Source organism: Anneissia japonica, unplaced genomic scaffold, assembly GCF_011630105.1.
Source record: "Anneissia japonica isolate Jap-2015-1 unplaced genomic scaffold, ASM1163010v1 scaffold288205_len162070_cov146, whole genome shotgun sequence".
NCBI lineage: Eukaryota > Metazoa > Echinodermata > Crinoidea > Comatulida > Comatulidae > Anneissia > Anneissia japonica.
In genome coordinates this window covers 34,232-45,796 of record NW_022742876.1, presented here as the reverse complement: position 1 = coordinate 45,796, position 11,565 = coordinate 34,232, and the positions used below count along the sequence as shown (strand labels likewise).

Genomic DNA, 11,565 nt, shown 5'->3' with positions numbered 1-11,565 from the left:
ATTTGCGGGAGATGGATTTCGGGAGCTTCATGCTCGTGCGCGTGGGTCTGAATGCGGGAGTCCTTCCTGCCAGTTTCCAGGAGACTCCGAGACTTAACGGGAGACTAGAAATTTGGGTACTAAATGTGGTCTTTAGATTTCTCTATTTAGATGGAAATTTAAAAATAATGTAATAATTAAATAATGTTTTAATTGCATGTACAGTAACTGCATGCTCTTATTTATTCTTAACATTTCTTGGTAGCCAGACATCAAATTGTCTTTCCATTAAAATATTACTAACATTGCCACTAACATTATCGTCATTCAATATACAAAACAATATACACAAAACAGTTCCTTTGCTAATACATCTACGTGTAAGTTATATATAACACAATTATAGTAGAACAAAAATGCATTAAGATCACTGTTTATTTAGTAGTGGAGCTACCAAAACCATTGTCTCTAATTAGACGAAATATCGGAGGCACAGAAATATTTTCTTTAATTGGAGGTGGTCTTTAATTGGAGGGAGAACTGTACTTATTGTAATTAATATAGGCCTATCATTACCGTACTATATTACGTGGATTTATTAATAATGTTTGTATCACATTGTCTTTTAAATGTTGTATAGGCTTATTATATATCTGTCTCTTATACACATCTAGATGTGTATAAGAGACAGGTTCATACTGTGTGTGACCTTTGTTTATGAACTCTCGCACAAGTTGACACTACCTATGTTTAACGTACATTGCTCTTCATTATCTTACTTAAGCCTGCTTTGCATTAGAGTAATTTATCCAACGCAAGGCCTAATGTCAGTCATGTAGTTATTAATATTTTGGTTATGATAGAAAATATTCATTTTTTGGTGACGTCACACTCACTTTAGTTAGCATGCATACGTCATAAGGTAGATACATCACCTTTTCCTAGTAAGGCAAACTTTCCCGGCGTGCTTTTTTCATGGATAAACAAACACCACTGCTTTGCACATGGATGCCTTGCCCAAGCCAGGGCTACAAGAGCCGCATTGTTAGCATTGTATAATACTTAAATAAGGTACCTCTGCAAATGAATTATTCTTAGTTATTATTTTTTTCTTTTTTTAGTTTATTTATTCCGAAAGTGTACTTTCTATCACATATAATTCCACTGTCTTAGTTAGGCCTAGGCCTAGTCTTATGCCTCATCGTCCCCCGGTACACAGTACATCAGGAGCCCCTCCCCATACAGTACAGACGTCTGCTAGGTAACAACGTGATTGCACCTTCCTTCCCAGGTGTTCATGTAACATTGACATAATTGTTAGCTAACCAGTTGTGTGTATTTCTTTGTGAAAATGAGTACCGCGGCGTACTCATTTTCACAAAGTATCATCCCCTCTTGGAAAGAGGGATTCGAAATAATTATCTTCGCTAATTAAATTAATCACCGTAATTTAGCTTACACTTATGAATTTAGGGAGCACTTAAAATGTGAAATAATCATTTCACTACCCAACAAACTCCGAAATTTATTCATTCATTAGGCCTACATAATAGTTTAATATTGCTGTACTATATACTCCAACATCACTGGCGCATGGTAACAACCAACTGACTGCAGTCACACATTACTCTCCATAACCCTCTAGTTCCGTCACCTCTGGATATAGTCTTACAGTATAAGACGTTGATAACTTGGTGGACACGGTTTCTATTGTGGAAGGCGCTGTAAAAATTCATGACTATTGCGTTCCAATTTCATACTGGGTTCAAGCTGACATAAAGATTAATTGTTATCACAGCTGAAGAAACAACTTTACCCTAGCCTCATTAACAACCATCGGACAAGTCAAGTACTCCCCACCGGCCGAGCTCGTTTCGTACAGCTTATATCCCTTACCCAGAAAATGTATCCTATATCACATTAACGAATTTATCTACTGTACATTTCCATTAAACAACGCACAACTCATAACACTAGAGTGGAAGAACTTTATGGCAGCAGACTTACCTATTATTATAAGATTTGCTCCAACCTTGAAATAAAATTAAAATTTTGCAAGGACGATGAAATATATTAATAATAACGCTGCACTACTAAGTTCCATATGTTACGGTATGCTGCCACCGATGAACATTTAGGACTGGTAGTTGCCGGAAATTCCCCAACATCAGTAGGTTTTCATCTACTCGCAAGTCAAGAACGTCACGTCATAATTGAAAAGATCCACCGTTCCGTGCGCAATAGAATTGATTCGCCACTACCAAATCAAATACATCATAACTGCATTTTTAATGGATAGATTGGCTATAAAAGTTGAGCAGATCAAGGGTAAAGGCAGAGGTTTAGTTGCCACCAAGGATCTAAAGGCGGGTGACATTATATTCACTGAGGAACCATATTCATTCTGCTTGTCACAATTGGAGAACAAATGCGATTATTGTTTATCTGATAAGTAAGTCTTGTTATTAACTTTTGTATACACAGTGTTTAAAACGGAATACATTACTGTAATATCATTTATTTTCTTTACTCTATGCCTACTAGCGTCATACATAGGATGCATTGCCATTGTATATTAGGTATCCTTATTGTAGGCCTACGCTGCATATAACTGAAGAACAATTCAAAAAAGAGCAGGTGACCACCTCATTGAATTCAAATTTAAAATTTATAGGCATATTATAAAACGTGAGACTATACTATTCTAACAATATAATATAACAAACAACAATATAATAGGGACTTCCCGATACTCGCCTATTCGCTGCCTTGACCTGATGAGTTGATACAATCTATATGGAACGCCAAAGAGAAATTATTTTTTCTTCTTAACTCGAACAAATGAAAAGACCCTTAGCAATCCAACAATGTTAGATAATAACTGTTAAGTTATTTGAGGTATGGTGGTTTATATCCTTCAATCACATGTACCACCTCTCCCTCCCCCTTCTTACCAACCACCACCACAGTGGTGCACCTCAAGTTGCAAAATTCTGATTTTGTTTTTGCAGAAAAAATCTCCTGTTTTGTTCTACATGTAGACTTCAAAAATACTGCGATGTATTATGCCAGGTAAATGTAATCGATCATTTTAGGCCTAGACCTCTCTTTTTAACGGACGAGTAAACGTAGATTTTTTTAAATAAATAATGGAAATATGCACTAAATCGTTGAGTTGGTTGATTGTTGCGTGCTGTTCTAGATCTCTGAATCTGATCAAAGCACTTCAGTATGGGTATTGCTTTCTAATTATTACTTATTATTATAAATCTATATATTGTTATATTGTTATAAATAATCTAAATTGATAAATTTGTTTTCATGATAAATTTGTTTTTAATTTCACTTTTTGTCGTTCATATTTTGAATTTGAAATTGCGATTGGGCCACTGGCCCACTTGGGACCCGCGGCGGCCATAATACGGCGTCAGTAACAATATTTCCCCTGTCTCGCCTCCAATTAAAATCCGACGTTGGATGGCTTTGAATCGAGGTTTAGCACAAGAAGCAGGGACACTACCTCTCAGCCAAACGCTCAGTTCGAATTATGTAATTAATTAAGTGTACTGATACGCTTCGTCTTAGAAAGCCGCATTGGATTCCCACAAAGCAGAATGCAAAAATCTTCCAAAATTGGTGAGAATGGAATTTAATATGCGACCAGAAATGATTGTGTTATTTACCAGGCTTCTTAGAAAAATCCAGATAGAGAAGGTAAACCAGATTAGATTATGTCACATTCGACTTTGTACTATAAATATAAAATAATGTTTAAAATATATAACATTTACGACATTTTGATCTTAACATTAAGCAGTGATACCTCACAATCCGTGTTAATGTTAATATATTGGGTAATACATTAATGGGTCATTCCGTATGGGTTACTTAGAGTACTGGTTCATGAAGTTTTACTATTGGTTGATCCTAAAATATAATTAATCGGAAAGAAAAGTTGCACAAAAAGTTTGTGGCTAATCCTAGTGAATCAACCAAAGCTAATTATGATAAATATTGAAATATACTTACTGCTTCAATCAGAATTAACGTCAGTATTATACGAAAAAGCTTGACCAAACAAAAATTAATTCAAAACAAACTAGGAATGTTCTTTATAGTATCCTAGGACGACAAAACAGGCCAAAACAAATCCCAACGTCTTTTTAAAATAAGATGACATGTATATTTCTGATTCACAAATTATTGCTGATAACTTATGATCTTATGGAATGATATTGATGCCGCTATTCGTAATTCTTCATCTGTCAAAATGTTCCAAATACTATATAAAAAAATAAATTACTTTCAACATACCAATAAGAACTCTGATGCGAATAAACTCCTACATTATATAAAGTACTTTTATACTATTATTATATTGTTATACTATTGCCAACGTGTCTTACGCCTCGTCTTGTACTTTAGATTATGTTTTTAAAATGTTTAAATTGCCTTATTTATTTTAGGTAGCCAAACATTGTACGAGTTTTGCTCCCTTTTTTAAAATTTTGGTCATCCATTGCATATTTCTGTATTTTGTTGTTTAAAATTATAACACTACTATGGAAAATAATTAAACCGAAACTGAAATTGATATATAAACTAATCTAAAATGAAAATCTCAGTCATGCAATTCTTTAAATCATTCTCATATTTAGAAGGAAGTTAGGCGGCGTGCAAGGACTGATGGATTCCCCCAAAGCATCAATGACCTGGAAAGCCGTAAGGAATATTTTTCCTTAATTTTTTTATAATATATTATATTTTAGCCTAATTATTTTACATTCGTATCTGTCGTTTTGTTTGTCACCTATTGATCATCCATTTCTATATGAATTCAACAGTTAGCATTAGTCATTAAAGTCTTAACTAAAAACAAGAAATTTGGTTTATGGATATATAATTAGAGAATCACCAGGCAGCTTAAGCTTTCTATAATTTAAAATTAAGTAATCACTCGGCGATTACTTAGTTTTAAATTATAGAAGGCTAGGCTGTGGTTTTAGCTATTGTAGAAATGATTCGTTGTTATACTTGTAGAATAAAAACACCTGTTTATTATTGACTATCCGTACTATCATTTTTCCTAAGTACATCATTCATATTCTCTATGGTGTAGAACACGATTTTAACTTACAACCGCGGTGGCGTCGACGTATGTTAGAGGATGTGGTCCACCATAAAACATTTATTATATGTACTCCCTGTCTCGTTAATAAAAATAAGAGGCTATTAATTAAAAAATAAATAATGAGAAAAAAAATTTCCCTTTCATTAAAGCTCCATTCCCGGCAGTATTTCAGTTGTTAAGAAAAATTTAGTTTTATATATGTTATAAAGATTTATAAATGTAATACGAAATTGCTAATTTAACTAAATTTAGATATTCCATGAAAACAAAATGTAAAATAAGACTGAAACCGAAAGGTCCACTGATTAATCTCAGATAAGAAAGTATAATACATACTCCAAGTATTGAAATACACGCCATCGTGTTGGGATTCAATATTTCGACATTAATTATGTCATCATCAGGAATGATGATGACATAATTAATGTCGAAATATTTTATTCAATACTTGGAGTATGTATTATACTTTCCTAAAATAAGACTGAAATTAGATATTTTTGTGTTCCACACAAAAAATAAATGCGGGTGGATTTTTCATGTTTGATTTTTGCGATAGGTCTGTGAAGAAACATAGTAGGCGCCGAAAACATTAGCCTATCCAACACTACTATGCTAGGCCAAGCCTTACCTCGATTTAGGTTCTGTTATCACACATAAAAACGGCCGACATGATATTTTCCGTTGCTAATTGAATGTGAAATATAATATTTCATAGGAACTATTTCAAATTTTTTTTAAAATGATTCTGACCGAGATTTTGACAATTAAACAAACATATCTAGTCTCAGGCCTACTCGATCGATCGCAATGTGCGAGACAGCGTGACCACTCACAATTTTTGATATACCCAATGGCTGGGTCGAAATTATCCAAGCTTCAGCAAAAATTGCCCAAAATTACCCAAGCTCCCTGAAAATGCATTAAAATTTGAAAAATACATGTTTTGCGCATGTATTTCACTTTTAGTTCAATTGATAAACCATTTTTTATTGTAATTGTTTGTGCTAATTATTAAAATTGATATTCATGAGGTGAAAATACGCCCTCAGTCGGCCAGTGTTATCAGTGATCAAGTTTTACTATGTAATGCATTAATTAGGAAAGATCAATGGCAACGCAAATCACAAATAAACAATTCTGAACTCATTTTTATAGCAATTAACAGTCAATTAACAAGGTTATGTGCACTTCGTTGAGTTTTGCTTACTTGAATGGACTAAAAATATACTTTGTTACTTCTTAATTCTTCCTCTATGACAAAAATATTAAATTTTCTTAGTATAAAATACCCAAGGATTTGAACGGAATACCCAAGAACCCAAGACCAAGTCAGAATATCCAAGATCTTGGGTAAATACCCAAGCAGTGGTCACGCTGGTGCGAGGTGCAAAAACCAATTACATTAGAGAGGGCGCACTTTATTGACTGTATAAAGTATACATAAAGCGAGAGAATTCCAGCGGATGCGATCTACAACCTCTAAATTTGCCTAGTAACGAAGAATTCGTCGAGGAAATGGTAATCTCCTATGAGAAATAGTCTGTACTTCTCATTTTTTTATTCTTTTGCGTAGAACTAAAATTTATGCCAATATTTTTTCCATTGTTTATAGAGAGTAATGCATATGCATTTTTTCTAATCTTTTTTAGTGAAGTTTTGCCGGGAATGGGGCTTTAAGGGAGGGTTAAATAATACTATTCTTTTGAACTGACCCTTAATGTCTACTAATCAATTGAAGGGGTTTTTTAGTAAAAGGTTTGTAAATCCGGAAAAACATGTAAATTTGTAAATTATGTGATCCTTTTAAATGAGCTATTCTAATAATTTTTAGTTCATTTTTTAGGTTTCACCGACTTTATTCTTTTTTGGCAGATTGAGCATCTTTAACACAATTTTTATGACATTCCTATTTTCTATTAATTTTCAAGTCTATGAACACTGGGAAGAAAAACACAGAGTACGTTGCAAAAAGGAGCATAAAGAATTGGAATCATTTCTTGGAAGGAAAATAGAAGAAAAGGAATTTAATCATCTTGCCAGTCGAGTATATACTAATTCTCTAGTCATCACTGGTCCGCTTATAGATTGGCTTGGACCAGCAATCTATCTTAAGTATGTTATGAACATTGGTTAAAGTAGAGTAGCTTCCTTTCCTTCTCACCAACTGTCATTTCAAATTTTAAACTACCCGGTAAACCGGTACTCGTCTGCCTGTTCTTTAAAGTGCGCATGTGCCAATTGTGTACACTGGCCCTACGGTTTATAGTCCTTTTCCGATATTATAGCTGTCAATTGCGGTGCCCATGCGTTACCCGCTCGACCGTTGTACGGGAGCTCTGGATACGATCATACAACACCACACCCTCCCTAACGTAATCTTTAGTGGCTGCCGATCAGGCAGGATGCGTGTCCCTAAATACTTGTTCTCAATCGCAGAGAATAAAATTCTTACTAATAACAATTTTGGGCTTTTAGTGCTTCATGGCAACAATGCTTGTAAGCGCTTTTGGTCACTGGTATTGAACACATACTGTAATCAGCTATACCTGGGGAGAAGTCCATACGTTTTGCAGCTGTAGTCAGCACATTTTGTGTTATCCTGAGTGCAGTGAGGCAATCGAAGGTTAAGTGCTTTTCCCAAGGACACAAGCAACAGTGAGCGACTGAACCTCCGACCGCAAGTTGGAAAGCAGAAACGCAACCGCTTTGCCAAACCGATCCTCTTTTCCTCGTACTGCACCAAGGCCAATATTCCATCGCTTATGCATCTGCCTGATTATGAATTACTTTCAGGTATTCCAGATCCTCCATTATGTAAGATTGACTTCGTGGGCCCACTCTATTTCAAATTCCGGGTTCAGCCACTAATATTGCAAGATACCATGTTAATACAAAAAATATATATGTATTGGTAAGGTATTTGGTGAACTTTGCCTTTTGCAAACCATACTTTTTCATTTCATCAGTGTTTGCTGTAGGAAAAACTACCATTGTATATAATAATTTCTTCACAAAATTCAAATAGTCCAATTTATGTGTATTTGCTTTCGATTAGGGCATCTTTAATCAACAATAGCTGTGATTTCAACTCGGTTCCTGTATATTTTGGCAAAACTGTAATTATACGGGCAGTAGGAACTATAATGAAAGGAGAAGAGGTAGGTAAAAAATTTGCTTATTAATATCGTAATAAATTCTATTTATGTTTAATGTTATATATTTTATATCAAAAAATACTAAGGTCTGTAATTTCTCAACGCATTGCAATAAACTGAATGCGTTTTTGCATAATTATCTCTACTCATTGGATCAAGCAGTGTCTGAGAAGACTAAAATTTAGACGTAAATTTTTACGTATGCTTGGAAACATCGGGATCAGAATACCGTAAAACCTCAAATAGAAGCCGAGCCGAGGCTACTTCTGCAAAGTAAGAAGGGGATTCCGGCTTTTCCAAAATGAATGCTGTAAATTTTGGGAATTTTTAGGCCTACTATAAAACAGTAAATTTAGATCACTGTAACATCATTCTGCATCATGGAGTGTATTAACTGGCTAAATTACCTAAACTACTATGTAAACCAAGCATTAATTTAATTTATTTTGTTTCTTTGAAATTCATGGACAGTGAGTATACTGTACTATCTCGAAATTTTTTTATTTTTTAATTTTATAATAGTTCGGGCAAACAGTACTTGAAGAACATACATGAAATCAAAAAGAGATAGAAAAACAGAAATACAACCAACTGCCATAGCCCAGGAGAGACCAAGCGCTAGCTAATTGTAAAGACCTTCCAAATAATACAATCAAAACCTACAGATAAACATTAAATTACAGCATTTGAGAAAAGACCATTTAAATTTTGAAACAGGATATAATTTATGAAAAATGTGATACTTTCTTTCTAAAACTTTGTGCGTGATCAGAATGAATTATGTTGTTAGGAAGGCTATTCAACTAGCTATATCAGATGGGAAAAATTATGACAGGTATGCACATCATTCCTGATGATGACATAATTAATGTCGAAATATTGAATCCCAACACGATGGCGTGCATACTTGGCGTATGTGGCTTGGTATGCACGAGTTCTGCATTTTGGAACTACGAGAGGCTTTGAGTGATTATTTCGTCTACTACGACGCCCTGGTTCAATTAAAATGCCAAGAATTACATAATGGATATTATCTACGAATCTGAACAAGAACAATGTTATAAGTTTGAGTACCAAACGTCTGAATTCAAGGGTCATAATATTTATTTTCTTATACCTATCTGGATACGATATTTCAATTTTTTTAGAGCAAACCTTTGAACTGATGTTTAATATACAGTATGCAGGGTCAAATACTTGACAAGCATATGCTAATCTAGGTCGAACCAAGGTAGTATAAAGTTTTAAGAGTGTCTTACAGCGGCACTCGTTGTAAAACTGCAATTAAATATATCAAACAAGTTGTTGATTTTTTACAAATAATATAATATTGATTCCAAGATATTTATAATTTTTAAATTCCTCGATCTTATCAGCTTCGTTAATTTTAAACTTCGTTTTCTTCGTACAGTATTTAGTTTTAAATTGTTTTGAGAGATCCAACAGCTAACTTTGTTGATGTCATTCTGAAAGGTTCCTTATTGTCAAGCTTAAGTGGCGATGTTTTGTGTGTTATGATAGTCGAACTTTGGGGTTCAAATTTCACTCTTGTTTTTTATTTTTTTAATTATTATTATTTTGTTATTTTTGTTACATGTGCTGTACGCTCGAGTCGGTACCGGTCAATTCGCTCGAGTCAGCCTGGCATAGCCAAATGATTCAGTCGAACGATCCGCACGAGTAAGCTCTGTCAGTTGCGACAAAACTATATAATTAAATAACGTTCTAAAATCTACATCCTACATCTGATGAGCACCAAAATCGGAGAGGACCGAAATTTAATATTGTCAATGTGTGAAATTTTGACGTTAAACGGTCCAGTAGTTTTTTCAGTTATGCAAACACAAACGTCACAGACAGACAGACACCTCGACCGACCGACCGACCGACCGACAGACAGACGGAGCTCAATGCAATACCCTCGCCCCACGGGTAAAAGTGACATTTATATTTACACAAAGAAATACTGATAGTAGAGATCTGCGATTGTTAGCATTATAAACATTCCAGTCAATATGACGAGACTTAAGAGGTTAACTAGTTATTTGGGTTGAACAAAAAAAAAAAACAGAATTCTAATTTTGTACTTCAAGCCTTTTTCTGAATATTAAAAGGAATATTAAAAAAGTTATATAAACAAATTTTGCTTACAGGTAGTATTTAAAAAAAAATAACATCTTTTTGAACAAGAATGTGTAGTTTTGTGACCACCTGAAAATGGTTAAAACACTGGTAACTATTATCATTAATCCAGAGGAAGACTGGATGCTGGTAACTAAATAACCAAAATATTGGCCCTACCGTTACAATTCTAATATATTATTTTATTATCAGATTACTGTAGCATACACAGACATTTTGGAGCCTACTTTCAAGCGACGCCATATTCTAAGAGAGAAATATTGTTTTACTTGTAATTGCACTCGTTGTGAGAATAAAGAACTTGATGCAAAAATGCAAAGTATCCTATGTGAAAAATGTGAATGTCAGGTGCTAAGAAAAAATTGTAAGTACTACTACTGCTATAAACTCTGCTTTACTATCAACCACCACCACTGCTGCTACTACTACTACTACTATTCATTCATTCATAATGACGTTAACAATCCCGTCAGAGGTATTTTATTACACAATTTATTTATAGGACTGCATTCGTTGAGAGCTATGCTACACAATGTACTATCATGTCCTTTATTCAAATACTGTATTTACATTTATTTGATAATTTATATATAATTTAACACAATAAATAAATATATATATATATATATATATATGCATGCCTTGTCATAATTATTTGTTTCAACGACTGATATATAATATATAATATAATATAATACAATATAATAGGAAAGTTATTATATAAATTAACATTAGCAATATAGTACTGTGTTATTAAAATCAATGTTGAATAAACACAATAAACCTTTTATTAATTTGGTTTTTCACTCAGATAAGACATTCATGAAATGCAGTGCCTGTGAACACGTGCAGTCTCAAAAGCATACATCTGCCGTGTTGGCCATTGAGGCTGAGAGCGAATCATTTTTGAAAATCGGAGCAGCTAAGCCAATTCCAAATATCCTTTCAGAATAATATTTTAGACCTTGTTATTTATGTTGTTGTACTGAACATTTTTGGATATTGGCGCTATATAAATATTTTGATTGATTGATTGATTGATTGTATTATATTGTAAGATAGTGCATTATACTGTATTCTTTTAAAATGTTCAATGGATAATACCATCGGTAATAATAGTAACCTGAAGGTCGTTTAAAACTTAATCATAGGCCTACT

At 33.8% G+C, this 11,565-nt stretch overlaps 1 protein-coding gene across 1 annotated transcript; it reads left to right on the top strand.

Moving 5' to 3' along the window:
* The first annotated feature begins 2,264 nt into the window (after positions 1–2,264).
* Positions 2,265–11,361, top strand: LOC117119272 (histone-lysine N-methyltransferase SMYD3-like). Its single transcript, XM_033264078.1, has 8 exons — positions 2,265–2,431; positions 2,991–3,051; positions 3,565–3,693; positions 4,638–4,701; positions 7,039–7,222; positions 8,166–8,268; positions 10,600–10,771; positions 11,219–11,361. Exons 1-8 carry the CDS (start codon positions 2,271–2,273, stop codon positions 11,359–11,361), a joined length of 1,017 nt encoding a protein of 338 aa, XP_033119969.1. The 5' UTR covers positions 2,265–2,270.
* The last annotated feature ends 204 nt before the right edge of the window (positions 11,362–11,565 follow it).

Coding starts and splice junctions, on each gene's coding strand:
- LOC117119272 (XM_033264078.1), top strand. CDS start 2,271: ATGGATAGATTGGCTATAAAAGTTGAGCAGATCAAGGGTAAAGGCAGA. Junction 2,432..2,990: donor GATTATTGTTTATCTGATAA/GTAAGTCTTGTT, acceptor TTGTTTTTGCAG/AAAAAATCTCCTGTTTTGTT. Junction 3,052..3,564: donor ACTGCGATGTATTATGCCAG/GTAAATGTAATC, acceptor GCTTCGTCTTAG/AAAGCCGCATTGGATTCCCA.